Below are 26,588 nucleotides of genomic sequence, written 5' to 3'. Positions count from 1 at the left end.
GGCACCGTAATCTTTGCCCGCCAGCTCACAGATGTGGGTTTAGTATGTGTCACCACACCCATGTGGGTGCGATGGTGAGGGAATGTGGGTGCTTCGGTGTATGTCCATGACCATGCTGCAGACTGGCTCTGAGGCAGTCTCCTGAGGATGAGTTATTTAGCACAATTTCTGTATGTGGAAACTCAGTCTTATTTTTACTAACCTCAGTAGAATTTAACTCTTAGGATTATGTAGCATTTTATCTTGTGTGCATTTTTCCAGCGCTGCTCTAGAAAGGGTGTGACATAAGTATTTAATCAGTTTCAGCAGGATTGGCCTTTTTTCATGGCTTAGATTATCTGACTTCATGGCTCTAATATTTGTGTCATGTTTGTTGAAACCTTGAGACTCAGAACTCAGGTTTTTCCGAAGAATTTTATGATGCCATTTTGTCTCTTGTATTTGTAAAATGTAGTGACTTCAGAAGTAAACATGCCTGTTGCTTGATGGTCTTAAAAATGTTGAGGGATTAAATGTGTTGAATATGCTATTTTATGCCTATTTATTTGTGAACACAATCTTTACATTACATTCTTAGTGTTTTGTATCTAATATTATTCAGTGTAGACAGATAATGTGTGGACTGAGGAACGCTTTTGAGTCTAAATTATTGTCATTGATGTCCCCCAAGGACTAGATTTTTAAAAGGAAGTCTCTTCAGATAATGTATAAAGGTAAATTTTAATTTTCAGACTGAGTTCTGTTAGATAGCTATTTCTATAATGAGAATGGACTTTAGGTCTTTTTTCCCTTCAATCAACTCCACCTCCACTGGAACGAATTTGGCGGCGTCTGTGGGAGTCATCACTTTAATGTGTGCTCTGTCAATCCACCACTTCCTTTGGCACAAAGAGGAACATAATGACATATTGAAATGTTTCTTTGAAAACATAAATCGCAAACAAATCCAATCAAGAAATTATTTTCAAGTACATTTTTTTCCTTATGAAATTTCCATCAATGTTCCCTTCCTCTTGACTCTTAAGTTTATGAAAAGAAAGTGTTAGAAAGGAGCTTGGAATGAATGTCTGCATTTGTGAATTTTTAGGCCTTGCTTATTAGACCACAAGTAGAGCAGACAGCAACATGCTATTAACACATTGAAATACAAACCTCAAGACATATAGCATAACTGTGTGTTGCTGGGAACCATGCCAGCTCCACATTGCTGCGTCGCCATTTTGGCCATTTGCAGAGCAAATGTCTGTAAGGCAAAGACATGACAACATTCTTTTTAAATAGTTGTGTTGTCCAAAGTGAATATGTATTTTCTTAGTATCTATGTCAAATATAAAAGGAATACTGGTAATAATTGATCTGTTTATCCATACCTATAAGTATTAATTATAAAGTCTTTTAAAAACCAGGGACAAATCCATGCTTAATGAGTACCATTTAAGTTTCTGTCTTCTGCTGCCAGTACAAGGGTACATGTGACATTTACTATTTATAAAACAGAAAAAAATTATTTTCAAGTGCCTTGTCCCTGTTGCTGTATGAAATTCAACGTTTTAACTACTCTGTTTTCTTTAAAGAAGAGAATGAGATTCTAAAAATTGCAATAAAGTCTTCAAGGACAAGTTGAAATTCTCAAAACAATCTTGAAAATAAAGTTTGTCCCTGAAAGATAATACAATGAATCCTATAGTTACTACCAATTATATTTCTGATTATAAGAAAATTTTGAAATCAGGAAGCAAGTAATTTGACAGATTTCATGAAATTACTATCTGAAATATTTCATTTTCTAAATTTTTTTATGTTTTAGGTCTCTATAGATGTATTTATATCCCAGTATAAATAGTTCATTTCAAATTAAGGTGCTTATAGAAAGCTTTTTAAGTCAGCAGAGAATTTCATTAAATTTCAAGTACCAATGATACTTGATACAAATTAAAAACGTTCATTATGCAGTTAGTACAGGGGACTTCTCATTTTGAGTTTCCTGAGCGACTGAGATAATAAAACAAACCACAGAAAAGAAGTTGTTTATATTGTTTTATCATTAAAGAGAGCCTTATAAAAATTGTTTCAATCTTACTTTCTAGATCTGGCAAGAGGATATTGAATCATTTTATCCCTTCTGATCTAGTGCTGAATTGTTCCTTTCAATGTATTTTCCAGAACTTGGGCCAGTCTGTTAATCCTTCATAGTAGAGATTCCCAGGATCTTCATTGCTGGCAGTAGATTTAGCTCCAGGAAAAATGGCTTCTGCTGCCAAGGAGTTAAATGACTCAAGGGTTGTGCTTCCACCACTGCTGTGTAATTTCCTGACATTGGTCCCAAATTTCCCTTTGCTTATTTTCTTGGATATCCTGAGATATCCAAAGAATATCTGTGTAAGTAGGTATTTACAAAGCTCTTTGACTTTACAAAACTGTGTGTATGTGTTATTTTATAGATCTGGTTTTTATTTTTGTTTGCAAAATGTTCCCCTATAAGCTTAATATGTTGACCATGTAAATGGCCACTTAATGGGATTAAAGATAATGGATGCTTTTTTTTGATGTTACAGACAGAAGAGACTACTGGTCATCACTGACTTCCATATTACTAAATCCAGTGGACGTTTTGTCTTATTTGCTCTAAGTACTGTTTGACACTGTTAAGTACTCTTTAAAAAGTCTGTTCTTGTTTTTTTCATCTTCCTTCTTTGTTTGGTCACTTCTCAAAATGCTGTGAAGTTTATCTTCTGTGTAGGTTTAAAAGGATCTTATGGCACTTCCCTAGGTGACCTCAGTCACTCCCACCATGTGCTCCCAAACATACATCTCTAGGGTAAACCTGTTCTTATTGCAAAAAAAAAAAAAAAAAAAAAAATTAGCACTGTAGTGGACACACAAGAGGCACTGATTATAAGTGAACAGTCTGACTTATAAAGTACAGGTGCTAGGCTCCAGGCTTCTACCTGCACAACACTCAAATTCCAGGTCAGAGACTACTGTCCCTTCCTAGTTGGGCCTCAGCTAACTTGCTTCCTCTGGAAACCATGTAAACATAGATAACAGAGACCCACACATCTGTGGAATAGGCTCAGGACATCTAACACTGCCTATCCATTGAAACCTCCTGAGAACCTTCAAAAACTGAAGCTATGTCAGGTCTCCATCCCCAGTTAAATTAAATTCCTGGAGAAGGGGCCTGGGGCTGATAAATTTTTTTCCCCATGCAATCCCATACTACTCTAGAACACTTTCTTCCTAGCCCCTCCCTCCCATTTTGACCGCGGAAACCTCACTTCTGGTGTTAGTGTCCGCTAATTTTTATAAGTATTTTGCTTTGTAAAATTGTCCACTTTCTAAACATCCAGTGTTTGTCTTTGCTTTATATCACCTGATTCCCTCTAACTTCTTCCATTGCTGTAAATGGCAACATTTTGTCTTATGGCTGAATAGTATTCCATAGGATTCCTCTTAATCCAGTCCTCCTGGTGGTGAGCATTTAGGTTGTTTTCTTCTAAATAATGCTGCAATAGACATTATAGAGTATATAATTTTTTTGAGTTGGATTTTACCAGTATTTCCATTTTAGTTTTTTAAGGTAGATACAGTCCACTTTCTGAAATGACTGTACCAGTTTACATTCCTGTCAACAATGACTTAGGGCTCCTTTTTCTCTATATCCTCACCAGCAATTGTTCTTAGGAATCTTTTTCATAGGTGCCATTCTCACAGACGTGAGATGATACATCATTGTAGTTTTGACCTGTACCTCCCTTATTAAAAGTGATAATGAACATTCCTCATGTCTCTTGGCCTTCTGGAAATCCTCTTTGGTAAATTGTCTGTTTAGCTCTGCTTCCCATTTGTTAATTGGGTTGCTTGCTTTTCTGTTGTGAAATTAAGTAAGTTTTTATTTATTTCAGATAGTAACCCTTTGTTGGTTGTAGAATGCATGGATATTTTTTTTCATTCAGTAGAATGTCCTTTATGTTTTCTTTTGTTGTGCAAAAAAAGATTTTAAAAGATAACCTATAGGTCTTCCCTATAGGTTATTTTTGCTATTCTTTCCCTCCAAAGACATCTTTATCATTGATGCCATGAAATGTGTGGCCAGTGTTTTTCTCTCTGTTTCATTTTTGCCGGTTTTATATCTTAGTCTTTAATACATTTTGAATTAATTTTTTGGGGCATGGAGTTACATGTATGCCAATATCATTCTTTTACATATAGCATTCTAATTTTGCCAGCACCATTTGTTAATGAAATCCTTCTTTCTCATTTTATGTTGATAACTCCTTTATTGTGAATTATTAATATATGCATTGATTTATTTCTGGGTTTTCGATCTTGTTACATTGGTCCATGTGTCTGTTTTTATTCTAATATATTGTTTCAGTTACTGTTTCTTCATAATAGAGTTGAAGGTCAGCTCTCATGATGTCTTCATTTTCTCTCCTTTTCCCTTAGGATTGCTTTTGCTATTTGAGCCCTGTTATGTTTCCATGCAAATTTCAATTTTTTTGGTTAAATTTCTTTGAAGAATACTGTTGGCATTTTAATGGAGAATTGCATTAAGTTTATACACTGCTCTTGGTAAAATCATTATTTTGACTGTATTGGTGCTCACCATCCATGAGCATAGACTGTCTTCCCATTCCTTTATGTCTTCTTCTAGTCTTACTTTTCACTGTAGAAGTCCTTCACTTCCTCAGGTTAATTCCTAAGTAGTTGATTCTTTTTGATACAATGTAAGTAGAATTTTCACCTTAATTTCTTTTTGTTCATTTTTTGTACACATAGAAGTACATAAAATTTTTGTGTGTTGATTTTGTAACCTGCCAGATTTACATATTCATTATTTTTAACAGCTTTTTGGAGGAGTCTTTAGGGTTTTTTTGTATATAGTGTCATATCATCTGCAAAGAATAATAGTTTTACTTCTTCTTTTCCAGTATAGATTCCTTTTATTTCTTGTGGTCTGATTGCTCTGGCTAAACCTCTAATACTAAATTTAATATGAGCTATGACACTGGGTATCCCTGTTTTATTCCTGATATCAGAGGGAAAGCTTTTAGTTTTCATCATTAAGTATTATATTGGTTGTCAGTCTGTCATATATTGCCTTTACTACTTTGAGGTAAGTTCCTTCTTTTTCCATCTTGTTAAGAGTTTTTATTATAAATGGACACCGACTCTTATCAAATGCTTTCTCTGTATCTGTTGATCATATAATTTATGTCTTTTGTTGATGTAATGTAGTCCATTGACTGATTTACATGTATTAAACTATCTTCTTATCCCTGGGATAAATCCCACTGATCATGATGTACAATCCTTGTAATGTATCGTTGAGTTTGATTTACTACTATCTTGTTGAAGATTTTCACGTTAATACTCATCAGGGATATTGGTCTGTAGTCTTCTTGTGTTCTTTGTCTGATTTTGGTGTTAGAGTAATGTTGGCATCATGAAATGTGCTAGGGAACATTTCTTCTTGGATTTTTAGAAATAAGTTGAGCAAGATGGGCAGTCTTGAGACCTTTTTTTTTTTTTTTAAAGGTTTGCTAGAAATCCCTTGTTTAGCTGCAGACTAGACCTATTCTTGAACCTTTGAGATATTTTTGTCCATTCACATACTTGATACCATGTTTCAGGTTTCTCTGAGTCATTTCAAACTCAAAATGTCCAAAATGGAAATCTTGCCCTTTCCCAGCTCTCTCTGATTCTCTGTCCTCTTCCAGGCCTCAGTCAATGACATCACCTTTTATGCAAGCCAGAAAATTGGGAGTAATTTTTCACACTCCCTTTCTCTTACTTTCTTCCAAGTTGAATTCATTACCAAGTCTTGTCAGTAACTCTTAAATCCACCTGCTTCTCTCCTTTATTCACTTCTGCTTTAGTTCCCCACTCTGATGCAGTAACTTCCTAATAAGTCTGTTACCAACTTTTAACCTGTCAGTCTGTAGACAGACCGATCATTTAAAAATGCAAATTTCGGGCCTCCCTGGTGGCGCAGCAGTTGAGCGCTCAGTTGCAAAGCTGCCCGCAGCCTCTGCAGCACCAGTTCGATCCCCGGCTGCTCCCTGGCCACTAGAGGAGGGTCCCACATGGCACGCAGACCTCTCCTGCCGCCCGCTGCTCCCCTCAGCAGTGTGCTTCGGTCCTTCTGCCTGCTCTGCTCCCCGCTCTGGCTCTGGTGAATTCTCTCACCCTCCCGCGCTTCTGACTATACTAAGTGCTTGTATAAATAAAAAAATAAATAAAAATAAATCTTTAAAAAAATGCAAATTTCATCTTGAAACTGCTCTACTTAATAGATTCAGATGCTTTCTATTGCTCTTAGGATAAAGACAGAACACTTCTATGATTTCTATGATGTGCTTATCTATTATTTAGTTTATACAAGAAAATCAATAGAATTCCCTTAATCTAATACCAAACTCATATTTACATTATGCCTGATGATCTTTAAAAAAAAAAAAAAAAAACACACACACCCCTATTCATTTCAGTTAGTTGTAGATCAGGATCCAAATAAGTTCCTCTCACATTTGATTAGTCATGTCTCTTAGATTTATTTAAATCTGGAACAGGGTTGGGATTTTTTGCAAATAAAGTTTTATTAGAATATAGCCTTCCCATTTACCTGTTGTTGGTGACTGCTTTCTTGCAGCAATTTCAGAATTAAGTTGTTTTAAGAAAGACAGTGTGACCCATAAATCTAAAACATCTGATTTTTTAAGAAAAAAGTTGTTGATCCTTGATCTAAAGCAGTGACACTCCTCCTCTTTCTCCACCTCCCTTCTGATCTACCTCCCACCATTTTAAAACTCAAAACTTTGAATAGTTGATCAGCAGGTCCCTTGCCTTACAGATTGCCCCACACTCTGGATTTGTCTATTTGTTTCCTCCCATGTTCTTTCATTTGTTTCCTATCACTCATTCCCCCCCCCCCCATAAACCAAAAGTTAACTGTTGAGAATTAGGTCACTTAGATTCAATCATTTTGACAAAAAATATTTGAGAAGTCTTCTTGTACATTTTGTATTGCATTATACCAAGGGATACATAATGTCCAAACATCCTGGAGATTGATCATTGGGTTTAGAAGGTGATATCCTCATTCCTTCATTCTAAATTTCACCTTTGTTCTTTCAGTTTCATTATTTGATGATCTTTGACTGGATCAGTTATATCATTACAATCTACCAAATGACTTTTTTTTAATTATAATATTACATGCTTGTTAGGTTGGGTTCTTTTTTCTCATTAGATTTAGTTGAAACACAGTATTAATGCTTAATTCTTTCCCTGAATATTTAATTTTTAGAAGAAGATTGATGCCATGATACCTTGAGTAGTAGGCAGCACAACTTTCGATTTTATTTTATTATGCCTCCTGGATTGTGTGTGTGTGTGTGTATTCTGTGTTTGATTTATTTGTAATTATTATTTTGATTTCTTATTTTGCCATCTTTGGCCATCAGAAGACTTCTTATGTTGTCTCTGTCCTTTTGACAGCACCCCACTCGTCCTTCATGGTTTCCTTGCTTCCTTGCTCTTAGGCCAATGGGATGGTTTGGGCTCATCATGTGTGTTTCCTGTCTCAGACTTAGAAATAGCCATTCTCCCAAGGAACTCTGGTTTCTTTTAGTAGGCATGATATTTAGAAACCACAATCTGGTTAGTAGGTGGTAAGGGTGCTAATTGCTAAGGAGTTTTGTTATTTCTTTTAGGTTTCTTTCGTGAACAAAGCTAGGAAAATGTAAATTCTTAAAAAAAAAAAAACATAGTTCATGCCATGAGTAGCTCTTCAAATTCCAGATTACTTAACATATATTCTGCTTTGATTCTTTGAAGAGCATTAATAAAGTATTTTTTCTCTTTATTCTCCTATATATCATATATAGTGCTATAGTCACAAACATCCTTCAAAATGATATTCCTGATCATAGTGAATGAAGTTTAGATTTTGGGGGCCTTCTGTTTGTCATAGATTATATCCCACTGAGTTTGTATGATCAATTTTACATTTTAAAGTTATTCAAAGTGATTTTTGGTAGTTTCATCATCCCTTGATAGATAAATTCATTTAAGTTTTCAATTTGAGGAATTTCTTTCTTAAAAATTTAATTTCAGTTTTTGAATGTATATAATTTTAAACTGTACTTATAGGTGTCATTTTCTCATCACTGCCCAAAACATCTAGATTAATGTGTTCACTCCTTGTTACTGTATTTTCAGAATAACCAGTAGTATACCAAAGGCAGGATGATATCAGTAGTTCAGGTAATAAGGGAATGCATTGTGTATTGTCTCTGTCTATAAAGAATTTTAAAACTATAGTGAAATCCAAAAAAGTTGGTCTGCCTTTTTTTTTAATCATCAATCATGAACTACCATCAATTCTAAATATTACCAGAGAGAAAGTGCTCCTCTCTGCCCTCAGTTCATTTCTGAAACACTTATTAATCAGTGTGAGTATCCAAAGGAGGTAACAGGATTGATGAAGAATCTGGCAACCATGACTCATGAAAGATGAAAGAACAGATGTTTAATATCAATCAGAGAAGAAAAAATTAAGAGGATCATAGTTTCTTCATATATTTAAAGACCATCATCTAAGAAAAAGGCTAGACTTTGTGTTTCTAATTTTAACTAAAAGAAGTAAAAGGAAAACAGATTTGAGCTTTTTATGGGGAATGGTTTTCTGATTGTTAGATTTGCTTATCTGTGTAATAGGACTGTTTGGGAAGACCAACCTGAACATCTTGCAGGGATAATTAGAAAGGCATTCTATCATGGCTAAAAGATTAGACAAGATAACCTCTGGGACCTGACTAATGGGTTCCTCCCTCCCACCTCCCCCCCGTGGGATTAATTTTTTTTTAATATATTTTTTAAAATTTTATTTTTATATTCCCCATACAATTGCAACCCTCTTATTTTGACCCTAACCCCTTCTTTCCCACCCCCGCCCCATAGTCTGTCTCTGGTTCATAGTTGTTTGTTGATTTTGATTTTTTTCTTTCTTATAATTATTCTTTTTCCTGGTCCCTTATTTAGGTTTTCTAGAGTCCTGCTATGAGTGAGACCATCCAGTGTTTTTCTTTTTCTTTCTGGCTTATTTCGCTGAGCATGATCCCTTCCAGCGCCATCCATGTTGCTGCAAATTGCATGTTTATCTTTTTGAATGCTGAGTAATATTCCATGGTGTATATGTACCACATCTTCTTGATCCAGTCATCTATTTTTGGGCATTTGGGTTGTTTCCAAAGCTTAGCTATTGTAAATAGTGCTGATGTAAACATAGGGGTGCAGGTGGTCTTTGGAATTAATGTTTCTGTGTCCTTTGGGTAAATACCTAGGAGTGGAATTGCTGGATCATATGGATCTTTAGTAGGCTGAGGAATCTCCACACAGCTCTCCATAGTGGTTGGACCAGTTTGCACTCAATGGGGTCTTTTTTTTAACCTCACTCTTTTGCTTGTCTTTTTTAGGGTCTTTTATAGACTTAAGTGTTTCTCTAGTCAGAACAATTTTATGCTGTACTTTGGTGAAGCATAACCATATCAAGTAACATTTCAAGACTATATATTGTATAATTTTGGACATTTTCATATAATAAGAAGGCACTTAATTTTTTTTTTTAATGAAAATACAGCTCTTCAGTAACAGTGATTGTTTTTTATGGGCTAGCTCCAGACCACATTTGCTAACTTCCCACGCTCTAGTTTTCCTGATGTCCCAAGTTTTAAGTATAGAGATCAAAATGACATTTTAGGGCTTCAGATTTCATTTTATAATTCTAAAGTTGGTATTATTCCATTCATTGAAAAAACTAGTTCTGTTTTCTTTATTTTTTAGTTTAAAATGGTTTATGTTTCAAATTACACTCATTTTTCAAACCTTTTATCTTTACATTGCACATTTGCGGAAATAGTATAAAATTCCTCATTTGCCTTTCACTCAAAATCTCAAAATGTTAAATTTCTTTTTACCACATTTGCATTATTGTCTCTCGTTTTGAAGTGTTTGAGAATAAGTTTATAGAATGATGTACCTGGAGTGCCAAGAAATTCAGTGTGTATTTTATAAAAACAAGGACATTTATCAAAATCAGGAAATGAACATTGAGAAAATATTGTTGTCTAATCTACAGGCACAAAAATTTTGTCATTTGCCCCACTAATTTCCTTTCTAGAAAAACAAACCTTTAAAAAATATTCTTCCCCTACCCTCGTATGCCCCCATCCCTTAATCTGGGATCCAGCCCCAGATAGTTGCCTCCTTTTGTCTCCTTTAACACAAGGCAGTTCCTGGACCTTTCTTTGTCTTCAAAATTTGTGGACTACAGAACAGACTTTTTTTGTAGAATGCCCCAGTTTGGATTTATCTGATGATCCCTCAGGATTAGATTTAAACTAACATTGTGATCCTTTCAGATTCATTTGTCAACTTTACTGGTGATAGTATTAAAGTATTTGTTGTGGGGTTCTAAGTCCTAGAGTCCTTTCTAGAAAAAATATCTACTTAGCTATAAATCTATCCAAAAAAATGTTTTAATTCTACCATGTCAAGCTCTGTAAGGCTTTTCTTTGGGAGACGTGGGCAGGAACAGAGCTTCATGAGCTTCCAGAGATAATGGGTGCGGAACTTGGACATTTACAGAGCTAGGAAACCTCTGGATCTGAGCATGAAAGAATTATTGATGTATCCCCCTGGGTAGACTTCTTCCATTACTAACGGACAGGATAGCCAATGTGTCACTTTTTTTTTTCTATTCTGCATTGTAATCATTTGTCAAATAGGTGTTGTGATACCTATTTTTAATTCCCAGTGGAATATGGGGACAAGAAAATAGATCATAAATGTAAAAATGTTTCTTCATATTCTTCCTTCACATATTTATGGCTGGAAAACATCAAACAACTGTTGATTAGTAATTCTGTGTGGGCTGGAGGCTGACACAGAGATCGTTAGTGTCTTTTTCTAGGAGTTCTAGCCTTGACCTGTTTCTGTTCACCTCTTCAGTTAATAACTTTTCTTAGAAGAATTATGAATGGTATTCTCAGTTTTGTAGGTGACAGAATCAGACAGTCAATATTCAAAATTACCATGACATATTAGAATGAAGCCAAGATGACATTTCCTTACTTAAATTTCAAAGATCAGTTGGAAAATACAGGATTGGAAACATTATGCTATAATGCACTGCATTTGGTCACCAGCTTACTATGAGCAAATGCTGAAAACATAATGCAATCATGTGCTCATCAAAAAAGGGTTATATTGCTCCATTCATGGAAGATAACATTCTCACTGTGTTTTAAGAATATTTAAAAATCAGAGTATATCTAGAAAAAGATAATCAAATGTTGATTTTTTTTTTAAGATTTATTTATTTATTTATACAAGCACTGGGTACAGTCAGAAGCGCGGGAGGGTGAGAGAATTCACCAGAGCCAGGGTGGGGAGCAGAGCAGGCAGAAGGACCGAAATACACTGCTGAGGGGAGCAGCGGGTGGCAGGAGAGGTCTGCACACCATGTGGGACCCTCCTCCGGTGGCTGGGGAGCAGTCGGGGATCGAACCAGAGCCGTGGAGGCTTCGGGCAGCTTCGCAACCCAGCGCTCAACTGCTGTGCCACCTAGAAGGCCCAAATGTTGATCTTTTTGTCACAGCAAGATTTCAATCAAATGCCATGTAGCTATTTTTCAAGACTGATTACAAGAGATTACTTTGTTGGGTATAGCTGTGAAATGCTGAAGTAAATGCAAAGCCATCTTTTTTTTTTTTCATACATTTTCATGTCCATGTCTTTCAAAGCATTAACTTTATGTAACCACATGCTTTTAAATAACTTCATAATTATAATATTATTCAGCAATGAATAACTGTGCAGTGGATGCTCAGAAGGGTCAGTTGATGACAAGTTAATTTAATTAGAATTTAATTAAATTTAAATTAATTTCTGTGCTTTGATTTATATTTAAGGAATACAGATTAAGCTGAATTCAAAATAGCAATTCAAAATCTAGGGTTGAACTGATTCTAAGTGTAAGAAATTATTAAAAGACAGTTGTATTGTTCTTTGTCCATTTTTCTTTCTTGGGAAGCTGAAAGTAGTATGACACATCTCTTATGTGTCTGCTAATCACCTGGACTATTTCCATTTAGTCTCTATTAAATAATAAAAAAGAACATTTCAAGATTATGAAGAGGAAAGAACTCTAAATTGAACAATAACTCTGTTTATAAGAATATTATAACTATTTCAGTCATACAGTTTCAAAAGTTTAAATTTTTTTTTTTTGCCATATATGGAAAATACTTTAAAGCTCTATTATTATCGTGGCCCTCTTGAAACAACATTCTCTTTTAGTTGACTTCAGCCAGTACTTGTGTAGGTTTTCTTCCTACCTCGCTGCTAGGTACCAATTAGAATTCTTTTCAACCATTTACATAATTTTCCAGACATTTACATAACTATAATTTGGGGAGTGCAACATGTGTGCACATGCTTCTTTTTTTCCTAATTTATTTATTTATTTTTAAAAGAGGCATGTATTATTTATTCATTTATTTGTTTATACATGCACTGGATACAGTCAGAAGCGCGGGAGGGTGAGAGAATTCACCAGAGCCAGAGTGGGGAGCAGAGCAGGCAGAAGGACTGAAGTACACTGCTGAGGGGCGCAGCGGGCGGCAGGAGAGGTCTGAGCGCCTTGTGGGACCCTCCTCCGGTGGCCGGGGAGCAGCCAGGGATTGAACCAGTGCCACAGAGGCCGTGGGGAGCTTTGCAACCCAGCGCTCAACCTCTGCACCACCCGGGAGGCCCTGCACGTGCTTCTTTCACCTTCCACCAAAGCTCTAAAGCCAATTGCCTATCACCATCCCCCATCCTTCCTACCTCAGCCCGTCCTCATAACTAGCATATTTTTCTCATAGTCCAGGAATTTTTAGTTGTGTTTTTCCAGTTTGTTAGGTTTTTTTGTTGTTGTTGTTATTTATATTCTGCAAATGAGACCATTCAGTTGTGAACTTATTTCACTTAGCATAATCACTTCAAGAGCTATCCATTTTGTCCTAAAACACACTATTTCATCTTTTTTTAATAGCCGAGTAATATTCCTTGAGTACATAATCTATATTTCCTTTATCCCCCCTCCCTCCACCCCTGACTGATAATACTGAATTTCTTGGTCCTGTCTTTTCACTCTCACCTTGGTTAATCTCACACATTTTCAGAGCTTTGACATCCATTCGTGTATCCATTTCTCTCATCTATTGACGTGTCACAACTTCAGTTTGTGAAATTGAACATGTTCAGAACTGAACTCGAGGTAATTTATCTGACAGTAATAATGGTAATTCTTATTGTTTGACTTTAATATCAATTCAGAGTTTTGGAATAATTTAAAGTTTTTAATTCTGTGTTGCAATTTGCATCATTAAAGCTTTATAAGCTCAAATACTAACATTAAGCTGCTGGTGACTAGGCTGAACCTAAATTTAGGAGTTTTCTAACTCCTAATTCAGTATTCCTCCTATCACAGCAATTTTTTCCATATTGTTGGAGTAGAATTGCCTGTCTTCCAGAAATATTTGTAATACTGTAAAGAGAAAATACCTAATATCACTGCTCTATCAAGGCAAATTTCATTTGATTAAATAAAGACACCATCATGTTTCCAGTCTTTTCGTCCTCTCAGTACATCTGTTTATCCCCCACCCCCGCTTTTTTCCCACTTATTTATTTATTTGAGCGTTTTTTTAAAATTTTATACATTTTTTACATCATTTTTCATTTTTGCACAGTGTATGCATTTTTAAAAAAATTTTTTTTAACGTATGCATTTTCATCTTGGTTATAGTCTCCATACAATTCTCACCCCCCTTGTTTTGATCCTGCTCCCTCTTCCCCCCCTGTAGTGTGTCTCTGGTTTATAGTTGCTTGTTAATTTTGATTTTTACTTTATTATAATTAGGTTTTTTCCCTGTATCCAGCAATTCCACTCCTAGGTATTTACCCAAAACACACAGAAACATTAATTCAAAAGGGCCCCTGCACCTCTATGTTTATAGCAGCACTATTTACAATAGCTGAGCTATGGAAACAACCCAACTGCCCAAAAATAGATGACTGGATCAAGATGTTTATCTCCTTTTCAGTTGACATATTTTAAGAGCAGAAAGTACAGAGAGGCTATGGAAACAACCCAAATGCCCAAAAATAGAAGACTGGATCAAGAAGATGTTTATCCCCTTTTCAATGGACATATTTTAAGAGCAGAAAGTACAGAGAGCTCCCACTTCCCCACTGTCTCCCCCACTATCACATCCAAGGTGATACCTTTGTTACAATTGATTACCTATCTTGACATGTCATTATCACCCAAAGACCATAGTTTATATTAGGTTTCTCTGTGGGTGGTGTATATTCTATGGGTTTTGACAAGTATATAATGACATATATCCACCATTATGGTAACATCTGGAGTAGTTGCTCCTTTATGCCCTCCCACTCTCCTTACTGACCCCCTCAATCATTGATCTGTCCACTATATCCATAGTTTTGCCTTTTCCAGAAGGTCATAGAATTGGAATCATATAGTATATAGCCTTTTTAGATTGGTTTCTTTTATAGTAATAAGCATTTGCGTTTCCGCCTTGCCTTTTCGTGACTTGATAGCTCATTTCTTTTTAGCTCTAAATAATATTCCATTGTCTGTATATACCACAGTATATTTCCCCATTCACCTACTGAAGGACATCTTGGTTGCTTCCAAGTTTTGACAATTATGGAAAAAACTGCTGTAAACATCCATGTGCAGGTTTTTGTGTGGACATGTATTTTTAACTTACTTAGCTTAAGAGGGAGGGTGATTGTTGGATCATACAGTAAAAATATGTTTAGTTTTATAAGAAAACTGAAACTGACTTCCAAAGCGACTGTACTATTTTTCATTGCCACCAGCAATGAATTAGAATCCTTTGCTCCACGTCCTCACCTGCATTTGGTGTTGTCAGTGTTCTCGATTTTGACCATCCTGTTAGTTGCACCTCATTGCTGTTTCAGTTTGCATTTCCTCAGTGACATGTGATGTTGAGCATCTTTATATATGCTTATATGCCATCTGTAGATCTTCTTTGATGAGGTATCTGTTTTAGGTCATTTGCCCATTTTTTAATCAGGTTATTAATTTTCTTTTATATTCTTTTTTATATTTCTTTTTGGCAGTTGCTTTCTTGGGCACCATCTAGTGAAAATACACAGAAAGCTTTGCGGACATTAAAAATGATTTATTTTTTCAAAGGAAAACTCCTCTCTTTCTGTTTTTCTCCTTTTACCTTTGTCTTTCAGTTATACCTGCCGCCACTTGCGGAGATATGTTTATGTGTTGGACAAACTGTATTTCCCCCACTCTCACTATTCTACGCTTCAGCATTGCTTCTCGACCCTCAGTGACAATGGAGAGGAACTCTTGTCTTTAACTTGCTCTCACATTCTCAGATCCTATGCTTCCAGGTTATTAACCTCTGCTGTCCATTTTCTGCATGCTGCATGTTGTATATGACTGATAATTGCATGTTTTAATGGGACACATGTCAGTTAAGCAAAGTAGAAATTTATATTTAAATGATACTAAGTAATTCTTTAAAAGAGTAATTGGAATTTATTTCCGTACAAAATGACCTCTTAAGTTACTTTATATTTCACAAGAGAGGGGAATACTTATCTACCACACAGTTGCCATGTAAACTTGAAGAACTTTTCTATACTTTGCTCCATATGGAAATCTTTTGAAGTCAAAAGATTCGTGGTAGTTGGGAGTGCTGTTTCATCTGTATGTGAAGTGCTCTATAGTTACTACTCATTTATATATGAGTTTTACGTTCTCTTTCTTGCTCTACAAGCACACCTGAGAGCAGGCTGTTAGATTTCACCCATGTTTTGAGAAAGGCCCATTCAGCTGAGCAGGTTTGATTTTATGGAAGAAGGTAGAAATTATCATCAGTATTTTGTTTTTCTTACTCATTTTGTTTACATACAGAATATTTATGAAATCAGCAAGTTGCAGTGTGTCATGGATGAATGTAGATTAAACATAATGATGGTGGGAGTAGTAAGAAAGAGACAAGCCATCAATCTCAAGTATCAGAAAAAGTCAACACCTGCTGTTTAGTGTGTATTATGTCCCCAAAATAGAGGGACACCATGACATTACTGCTGTGTACTTAGAAGCTGACATTTTTAACACACATTTTCTATAAATCAGAGATGATTTGTACCAGCACTTGCTAGATATAATGTTTGAAGGGCAGTGGCTCCATTGCCAAATGATTTAGTTGAAGAAGGGAAAACACCTTGACCACCTTCTAGAAATTAGCAAATATTTAGAAATAGAATAGATTTTTTTTTTTCAGTTGAAGAAGCATATAAAATCCTCAAGACTACACAGTTTAGAAAGCACTTTACTTATTAGGAATAGAAGACAATGTGGCATCTTAATTGACAGAACTTTTCTTGGTTGCAGAAAAATTTTATAGACTTTCATAATGGTATTCAGAATCTCATTGAGTCAGCAGAGATATTTGTAAGTGATCGGAAAATTAGGGCTAGAAAAGCAAGTAAAAATTATAAATGTATCCATATACTGAAGAGTTTATCAAACTGAGCCAGTGACTTTCAACTGACTTGTGTAAAGTGAGTGAAGATCAGGTAAGTCAATATTCTTAGAAATTGAAGTCAGAACTTATCTTGTTACAAGGGATGGAAAGAGTTGCTGCTAATTTCTGAACCTCTTCAATGGGCAGCGTAATTGATTTTGCCCTTATTAACTAGACAATGAAGTTTTTAAAGAGAAACAGAACTAACAGTATATGTGTATATATCTATATAACAGACACACTATATATACATACATACATACATATATATATATATATATATATATATGAGAGAGAGATTTATTTTAGGGAATTGGCTTTGGTAGCAGCTGACAAGTGTGAGATCGCGCAGGTGGGCTGAAAGTTCAGGTCATCATCAGTGTTGCATATCGTGTAGCCTTGAGACAGAAGTCCTTCCTCCATAGGAAATCTTAGTTTGCTTCTAACGCTTTGAACTGATTGGATGAGACCCACCCATATTAAAAAGGGTCTGCTTTCCTTAAAGTCAACTGATTATTAATGTTGATCTCCTTTACAAGTGCCTTCACTGCAATGTCTGGAGGAGTGTTTGACCTAACAGTGGGCACTGTAGCTAGCCAAATTGGCACCTGAAGTTATCATCACCCTGTGCCTCTCCTAGTTTTCCTTTGTGTGCATTTTCATGTATGTCGTATCTGGCCTGGGACTAAGAGCTGTATCTTGTGCCTTGTTGTCCATCTTATTCTGCCTCCTGTCTGGCACATGTTAACCCTCATTAATGCTGATTGCACTAGATTTTACCATCTGCCATTTGTAAAAGAGGCCACTGTCCACTTTCCTCTGAGTTCACACCCTTCATCTCGCAGGAAGACAGGACAGAAATATATTATCAGCGGGGGGTGGGAGAGGGCAGAGGAGGGGAGAGAAAATGCAAGGAAAAGGGCAAGGAAGAATGAGTAGGGAGGAGTAAAAGTAAAAAAGGAATAAAAATAAAAGAAAGGGAAAAATGAAGGCACCACCTGGCCAAAGCAGCACGTCCTTCCTGCTTCCCTCACCTAATTCCAGGCAAAGTTAAATCTGCACTCAGCTTCCAGGTTGGTATAGCTTTTTCCACTTATTCCCCATTTCCTCCTCCAATACTTTTCCTGGATCCTTCGACCTTTACCCTCTCTTTTTGTTTCTCATCTTAAGGAGATTTTCAGCATTCTCAGCTAAGGTTTAAGGTACTTACTCTCTGAAGAGTGTGCTCTTCCATACAGAGCCCTCTTTAGGACTGAAAAACCCTTAGGACACCTCTGTAAGGCAGTGTCAGGCCTGGTGGGCCCATGTAGATGGATAAGAAAGCATTTCACGGCTGGGAAAACTTAATAGCATTTTTTGAAATGCTGCCTCCTTGCAAACCTATCCCCTCTCTGACTGTCTCCTCCTTTTCTCACCTCATTACAGGGCTCTTTAACCAGGTGTGCTATCCATGGATCTCCAGATTCTGCCAGGCCTAGTCCATTTCTTTCTGAATAGCAGAGAAGAAATACAGTGTGTTACAACAGGATAGTGGTTAGAGACATGGGCTCTGGAGGTGAGGCCTCCCTGCTGGCTTTACATCCCAGCTCTACTACTTGTAGTCTGGGTCATTTTTCCATTTGGGACAGACCTCTGAAGGTGGGCATGCTTTATATAAAAGGAGATATCCGGTCACCTTTGTGCCATGTTCATTTGCTAGTGACCATCAACCTGTATACACAGTGACATGGTCAATTGTAATTTAATGCCTGCAGTTGAAAGATTTTTCTTTCAGAACTATGTTATCTAGAGGGAAAACCAAGCCAAATGCCTGACTGACAATCACAGATTCACTTTACAGTCTTAAATAGCTTTTGGCTCTGTAGAATGCTCAAAAATGCAATTCAGTTCTTAAAGAGGAATGTAAGCTTATTCTTTTTTTTTTTTATATTAACATTTTAAAAGGACAGATTTATCAGGAAAAGGAGAAGGAAAAAAAGCACCTGTGTAGTGCCTTTACAGGAAAGCTGCCTACAAGCTTATTCTTTGAGAAAGAACTTTACCTTAATCTAATCTGAATTACTGCTCTAGATAGAAATCTCAGTCATCCCACTGCAAACTTCTTTCCAATGTAAAAATTCTTTTTAACAGCACCCCTGAGAGGGTTTCTGGATGCTTCCCACCTCAGGATTTCTTTCTATTTCATTGTTAGATTTTTTGTTGTTGTTGTTAAGTTCACCTGCCAATAAACTTCATATATTGATCTGACTCTTCTTGAGAGAAATACCCACATATATAAACTTTGCTGGTTTTTAATGACATCTGTCTTGATGCACTTAATGTTCTTCAGCATAAATGTCTGGTTTCTTCAACCATTCCCAAAGCATTTCTTTAAGATTTTTCAGCCTTCTTACTCTCTTCATGGATGATCTATTTTTGTTAGCAGTCAACATAGAACTTGGTAACCAGAATTGGATGTAATGTTTCAGCAGTACCCTATAATTTTGATCTTTGTAAATTAAAGCTATTCAAATTATAGTTATAAATTATACTCTATTAATTTGTCCTAAGTCGAATTTGTCATAAGACAAATTGAACTGACTTATGAAAGCAGACACACCTTGGCTCATGTGAAATGCCCTAATCTTTTTCACAAGAATACTCATCTCCCTTGATTTGTTGAACATTTAATTATTTGAACCTAATTGTAAAGCTTTACATTTACTCATACTTAAATGCAATATATTGTATCCCATCTTTCTCTGAGTCATACCTTATGAAGCTATAAGCCTTTCAAACTTGGGAACTTCTTGTACTTTGAGAAACATGGAGATCAACTCTCAAGTTGCCAGCCCTAGAGTTGACTTCTATAAAAATCAAATTGAGAATTTCCAGTGAAACTTTGAGAATTTCAGTCCATTGCTAATTAACTACATGAAATCAAATATTTTGCCTAAGTCTTTATGTCCGTTTTTAACTTCTGCTTTCTTAGATTGCAGGGTGGAGTGGTGAATAAGTCTTATAAGAAATCTGTGAAAAGAAAATATCTATTTTCCAATGATTGTATTAATTTACATACCTTGTTTTTGTCAAAATAGAGCTGCTAATATTGTTTTAGTTGGGCCTGAGACAAGGAGAACTCAGGGGACAGTTTAGTGTTGAGATAATCCTGTTTTGGTAGCATCATTTATTTTGCATTTCTATTTGTTGCTGCTTGATGGAAGGAAGTTGAGAATGAACATGAGCACGTACTGACTAAAAGCATGTATATTCTTTTCTTATAAAATTAAGTAGATTAGCACTGAAGTCCTTGACTATTTATACCTTGCCAGGACCAATAGTTCCTGACCTTTGGGAGTCACAGAATACTATCTTCTGAAATTTATTGAAAATTATGGACCTTGTCTTCAAAAGATAAAAATAGAAAAATTTGCCTATAACTTAAGAGTTTTATATGCACTTGACTTAGAATATTAGATATAGCTATTGTAAAATAGCTATAAAAAACCAGTTGATAAAATACCTCCCCCAAAAGTTAGTTGATAAGCCAGCTGTGTACTGATGACTTTTCAAAGACCCATAGTCCATAATCGTGCTCTGTCACCCAGAGTGTCTTCCCTCACCCAAAAAGCCCAGAATGTTTCACTACAAGTTTTTCATTCCAGCCTGCAGGAAAGTGGAAGGGAGGGGGTGGGAGGGAGGGGGAGGGTACATTCCTATTTCAAGGTTAAAGAAGTATATTTCCTTTGGCCAAAACTTAGAGGACTATTCAACCTGCACTGGTAGACTGGAAGTAGAGTCTTTAGCTGAGTACCTTGTGGTCTGGTAAAAATTCTCTTGCTGGCTAAGAAGGGGAGACAGTTACAGGAAAGCCAACAGTCTGCCACACCACTGGAGTTCCTGTCCTGGGTAATCAAATTAACACATGACTTGGTGATTACATTGGGATTAGTCCTATGCCAGGCAGCACAAGGGGTTCATGAAGAAGATGAAACCACTGTGAAAAGCTATTACCTTGTACCATAAGTTAAATATAAAATTAGTAATTTGTGCAAAAAGATCTCTTGATAGGAGGATCTGAAATGGTCTTAAACAAGTAAGATTTGAGTAGGATTAACTAACTTAACTTTGAGTTAGGTAATGTTTGATTAGGAAAATAAGTATGGAAACCTCAAGTGCAGAAATTTGCAAGTGGGAGAACACAAGGTGTTTTCTGGGGACAGTAAAATGAGGTAGTTTGGCAGGAATAGATTTATATATGAAATTAATTAGCATTGAGACTAGTTATATTGTCTTGAGCCATGCTCTTGAGTGCCTTGAAAGGCCAAGGCATTTTATGTGTGTGTTCTTGCTTTATTTTGGGTTTTTTGATTTGTGTGTGAATTTCTGTAGGCAGTGGGATTTTCTTAGTGTTTTTGAGTATGAGTGCAGTACTGCATCATCTGTTAGTGCATTTTAAAAAAATTTAAGGGCCTCCCCTGGTGGCACAGCGGTTGAGCGCTAGGCTGCGAAGCTGCCCGCAGCCTCTGCAGCACCGGTTCAATCCCCAGCTGCCGGGCGAGGGTCCCACATGGCGCGCAGACCTCTCCTGCCACGCCCGCTGCTCCCCTCAGCAGTGTATTTCGTCAGTCTGCCTCTTCTGCTCCCTGCTCTGGCTCTGGTGAATCCTCTCACCCTCCCACGCTTCTGATTATACCCAGTGCTTGTATAAATAAATAAATCTTAAAAAAAAAATTAAGAGGAAGGATTCTGGAAGTAGGTAATAGACCAATACAGAGACTACCTATTTGTGGCAGTGGAGATGAAAAAAAGAGGTTGATGGAAGTGGTTTTTTGAAAAAGTAATTGGAGAACCATATCAAGAAAACATAAACATTGAGATGTTTTACTATGAACAGTAAGGAACCACAACAGGACTTCTGTGATGCCATTCTTACCAGTCAGTGTTGCAGATATATAGTGTGTGTCTATGTGGATTATGTTTTATACTATGTAGAGATATTAGGGATATTCACTATTAAAAACATGTAGAATACAGTGAGTTAAACGTTCATTTATTTCAAAATAAAGAGTTTTAGAAATGTCTAGTCATTTCAAATTTAATGTACTAAAGTTTTGTTGTAATAGTCCTAGGTTATTTTCCTATCATAACTTGCATATGTAAGATAAAGAGTGATGTAAAATAATTGATTCCTATAAAGAAATAGCTACCAAAAGTCATTGAGATGTTAACATCTTGAAATTTATCCTAAGGGAAGAATTATATTTAGAAAAAAAATAAGGGAATGGTCAAGTAAGTGATGTCTTATAAACTCAAGGGAACATCACGCACTCATTAAAAACATTATTTAAAAAGAAGAACTATGGTGGCCTAGGGATTAAGTCTCAGCACTGTCATCACTATGGCCTGAGTTCAATCCCTGCCAGGGAGTTGATCCATGTGTGGCACAGCAGGCCTCTCCTGTCTCCCCTGTTGCTCCCCTTAGCAGTGTATTTCAGTCAATCTGCCTGTTCTGCTCCCCACTCTGTTTCTGGTGAATCCTCTCATCACCTGCACCTCTGGCCTACATCCCAATTCTTGTCCATAAAAATAAATAAAAATTGAAAAAAGTAGAAATGCAGAAAACATTTGATATAGTGAATGAAAAAATATAAAATTATACTGCTTCTGAAACAACTATAAAATTTTTTTTTAGTTTTTTTCATTTTTTTACATCATTGTTCATTGTTCATTTTTAAACAATATTTGCTTCCCCCCACCTCCTCAGGTGTAGTCCCCATAGAGTTTCCTTCCCCAAGGCACCTGTGCACCATCACCTCACTCCCCTGTGCTCCTCCCTCCCTCCCTCTGATCCCTCTCCCTCCTCCTCCCCTGCAGGATGTCTCTGATTTATAATTGTCTGTTTTTGCTTTGTTGTGTTTGGTACTGTTATTATTTTTTTAACACCGATGTCTTGTTTGGTTCCCCTATATTCCTGCTGTAAGTGAAACCACCTGATATTTTTCTTTTTCCTTCTGGCTTATTTCACTGAGCATAGTTCCTTCTGGCTCCATCCACATTGCTGCGAATGGCATGAGTTTATCTTTTTTGATTGCTGACTAATATTCTATTGTGTATATATACCACATCTTTTTGATCTAGTCATCTATTTTGGGGCATTGGGTTGTTCCCAGGTTTTACCTATTGTAAATAGTGCTGCAGTAGACATAGGGGTACAGGTGATCTTTTGAATCAATGTTTTTGTGTCCTTTGGGTAGATCCCTAGGAATGGAATTGCCAGGTCATAGCGTAGCTCCATTTTTAGTAGACTAAGGAACCTCAGGACAGCTTTCCATAGTGGCTGGACCAGTTTGCACTCCCACCAGCAATGTAGGAGAGTTCCTTTGCCATTCTCACTGGTGTAAGCTGGTCTCTCAGTGTGGTTTTAATTTGCATTTCCCTGATTATAAGGGATGTTGAACATTGTTTCATATGCCTGTTGGCCATTTGCTTTTCCTCTTTGGAGAAAGGTCTTTTAAGTTCTTCTGCCCATTTCTTTCTTTCTTTCTTTTTTTTTTTTTATATGGAATCACAGAAGACACCAAATAGCCAAAGCAATTTTTTTTTAAATAATAAATTTTATTTTTATATTCCCCATACAATTGCAGCCCCCCCATTCTGACCCCAATCCCTCCCCTCCCGCCCCCGCCCCCCTAAAAGTGTCTCTGGTTCATAGTTTTTTGTTGATTTTGATTTTCACTTTCTTATAGTTATTCATTTTCCTGTTCCCTTATTTAAGTTTTCTAGATTCCTGCTATGAGTGAGACCATCCGGTATTTTTCTTTTTCTTTTTGGCTTATTTCGCTGAGCATGATCCCTTCTAACTGGATTGTTTATTGTTTTTGTTGAGCCGTGTGAGTTCTTTGTATATCTTTGTGATCAGTCCCTTATCCATTGAATGGAGTACAAAGAATTTTTTCCCAATCAGTGGGGTGTCTCTCTGTTTTGGTTAATGTCTCTTTTGCTGTGCAGAAGCTTTTCAGCTTGATTTAATCCCAGGTGTTTATCTTTTCCTTGACCTTCTTTGCTTTGGGTGATAAGTCTTTATAAAGATGTTATTGTGATGTATGTCTTGTAGTGTTTTGCCTATATTTTCTTTTATATATTTTAGAATTTCAGGTCTTAATGTCCAGTTCTCTTATCCATTTTGAGAACAACTGTAAAAAATTTTATGCGTATGGACAAAAACTTGATGATGTCTAAAACTAGGTATGGAACATTAGTAAAATATACATAACATTATGAAATAATTTTATTTTTGGCACTTAAAAGTTATACAAATTTAAATAAGTTTCTTCTTTCCTTTATGTATTCCCTCTCTCCACTCCCCAGTTAAATGTATGTCTTTGGGGTTTCTTTTTTTCCCTCTCATCAAAATAATACAGTGTCATCTTATTCATTGACAAAGAACTGCAGGGGTTTGTGAGGATGAACAGGAATTTCCCTATTTGTGATCACAAAAAAAATTCTCCTGTGGCTTATTTTATAATTTTTATAGTTTTTTTTTTTGGATGGGGGAGGGCACTTTTCTTTTTAACTGAGTGGGCTTCTAAGTAAGTCCATCATTGAATCATTTCTGTATCCAAACTGTGGCACTTTCAAATTTAAGAGTGTTTTTATCTATTTGGGATATCTTTTATACTATGGTTTAAAAAAAAAAAAAATCACATCTGGTACCACTCAGTCTGAATCCAAGACAGTGCTCTAATGAGTTTCCTCAAAAGAGTTTTTTAAAAAAATGCTGGAACTGTCTGGTCATAGAATATACCACTCACTAAATCTGTACTGAGTAAATATTTGAAGCCATAATAATAATTTTTCATGCATATGATACCGTCTTAATAATTCTGTTGTGGCTATATGCTTTATTGATTTCTGTGCCACTTCTGTGGCATGAAATGAAATGTATTATCCCACTTAAACCATTATGGTTTCCTTTTGAATTACATATTCACTACTTGATCCTGTCATAAAGCTTATTCCATTTTCTATAATGTGGTATTCAGTCTTAAGATTTACTATTTTCCTTCTCAGGGCCATATCACATCAAAATAGGATGGGTCAATTCAGAGCCGCAAACTTGGGAAGAAAAAACAACAGGCAGTTAAATTTTTAAGTAGTTGCTTCTCTGACTTATAGTATGTTTTCTGATTTGGGTCTTTGGTGTATGTGTGTGTGTTGTTTTTTTTTTTCCTTCTTTTTCTGGTCAGGAGTTATGGAAATGAATCACTGCTGTGGGCTGTGAAGACAAGAGGAGGGCATAGCATGGCAAACCTCGGCACCATGTTTGCTTTGCTCCACCCTCTTGGCTTCTGCAACAGCTTATTCCTGGCTTTCTTCCCACTGTTTTGCCAATTTTTTTTTTTAATTTTTTTTAAATTTTCTAGAGGCATGTCTTATTTATTTATTTATTTATTTATTTGTTTGTTTGTTTGTTTGGTTTATACATGCACTGGGTACAGTCAGAAGCGTGGGAGGGTGAGAGAATTCACCAGAGCCAGAGCGGGGAGCAGAGCAGGCAGAAGGACCGAAGGACACTGCTGAGGGGAGCAGCGGGCGGCAGGAGAGGTCTGCGCGCCATGTGGGACCCTCCTCCGGTGGCCGGGGAGCAGCCGGGGATCGAACCGGCGCCGCAGAGGTTGCGGGCAGCTTCGCAACCCAGCGCTCTACCGCTGCGCCACCGGGGAGGCCCTTGCCAATTTTTTTTTAGGCTCTTTTGTTTAAATATTAGAATTCTTTAAGGCTTGATCCTAAGCCCTCTTGTCATTTCTCTTCATCTTTTATCTGAGGCATTTTACATCTAGTTCTGTGACTTTACGAGTCTTCCCTGGGCCAGTGCTTTGCAAATCGATAACTACAGCTGAGAGTCTGAGCTACAGTCCTAGCCAGTCATTTGCCTTAATGTAAATGTCACCTCTCATGTCCCCTCTCAAGTCTCTCACATGCTTCCTCTCCAGGTGAGCAATTAACCTTTCTTCATAGACCTTTTCTGTTGATCTCCTCCATCTCAGTAAATGGTGTCTCTATCCATAATGCGCATTACATGAGAATTGTCAACATTGTCATTCCCTCATTCCTTCCATCCATTTTCAGGATATCCATTTACGTTCTGTGTCCAAATTGTAAATGGTCTGTCTTCACATCTGTCTCCCCTGCCAGTGACTCTACCTCAGACATCTTATCTCACACCTAGATTCCGAAAGCTGCTGTCCAGTTGTCCTCCAGTCTTGCCACTCCCACCTCCACCATAATTCCTCATCTAGCAAGCATCTTCAAATAATTCGGTCTCTTCCTTGCTTTGAACTCTTCACTCACCGGCTTCCCTGTGCCTTTAGGATGATACATTCTCTAGCCACACCAATCATTATCTTTTTTAGGGTTTTCTGACCACTTCTTTAATTAGGACTTCTTACATGCTCTTGCCTCTCTACAGTGTTCTTTTCTCTATATTTGTTTGTTATGTCCTTGACAAATTTTCTCTGATCTCCTCACCCCCCCAGTCTGTTGTTAAGATTATACATCTGTTCTCCCCACCTTCCTGGTTTTCTTCATCCAGTAAGTCCTAGCACCTAAATAATACTTAGGTATTTTGTCTAGTCTAATAACAGCTGATTTGTCTAGTCTAATAACAGCCACTTCTGCAGAGACTACTTGGCTAAGGTATTGAAATGGCAGTCTTACTGCAACTGTATCTTCAAAGAGCATTCTACGCAGGATTGTTGAATTTTTTTTTTTAAGATTTATTTATTTATTTATACAAGCACTGGGTATAGTCAGAAGCATGGGAGAGCGAGAGAACCCACCAGAGCCAGAACAGGGAGCAGAACAGGCAGACTGACGAAGTACGCTGCTGAGGGGAGCAGTGGGCGCGGTAGGAGAGGTCTGCTGCGCCATGTGGGACCCTCGTCAGCAGCT

At 36.7% G+C, this 26,588-nt stretch overlaps 1 protein-coding gene across 13 annotated transcripts in view; it reads left to right on the top strand.

Moving 5' to 3' along the window:
• DYM (dymeclin) overlaps nucleotides 1–26,588 on the top strand; it is a gene marked incomplete at both ends in the record, with an annotated part of 301,077 nt that overhangs the window by 131,815 nt on the left and 142,674 nt on the right. For 5 of the 13 annotated variants that reach the window (XM_084252048.1, XM_084252052.1, XM_084252054.1 and 2 more), the window contains one exon: nucleotides 15,349–15,513. The exons of the other annotated variants lie outside the window; for them this stretch is intronic. In XM_084252048.1, the coding sequence (XP_084108174.1) occupies nucleotides 15,349–15,513 (165 nt within the window). The remainder of the gene's footprint in view (nucleotides 1–15,348; nucleotides 15,514–26,588) is intronic. 13 annotated transcript variants of the gene reach the window in all.

The sequence above is a fragment of the Talpa europaea genome (assembly GCF_964194135.1).
Source record: "Talpa europaea genome assembly, chromosome: 13".
Taxonomy (NCBI): domain Eukaryota; kingdom Metazoa; phylum Chordata; class Mammalia; order Eulipotyphla; family Talpidae; genus Talpa; species Talpa europaea.
The sequence above is the reverse complement of the archived record's forward strand: the minus strand, read 5'-3'. Positions and strand labels throughout refer to the sequence as shown.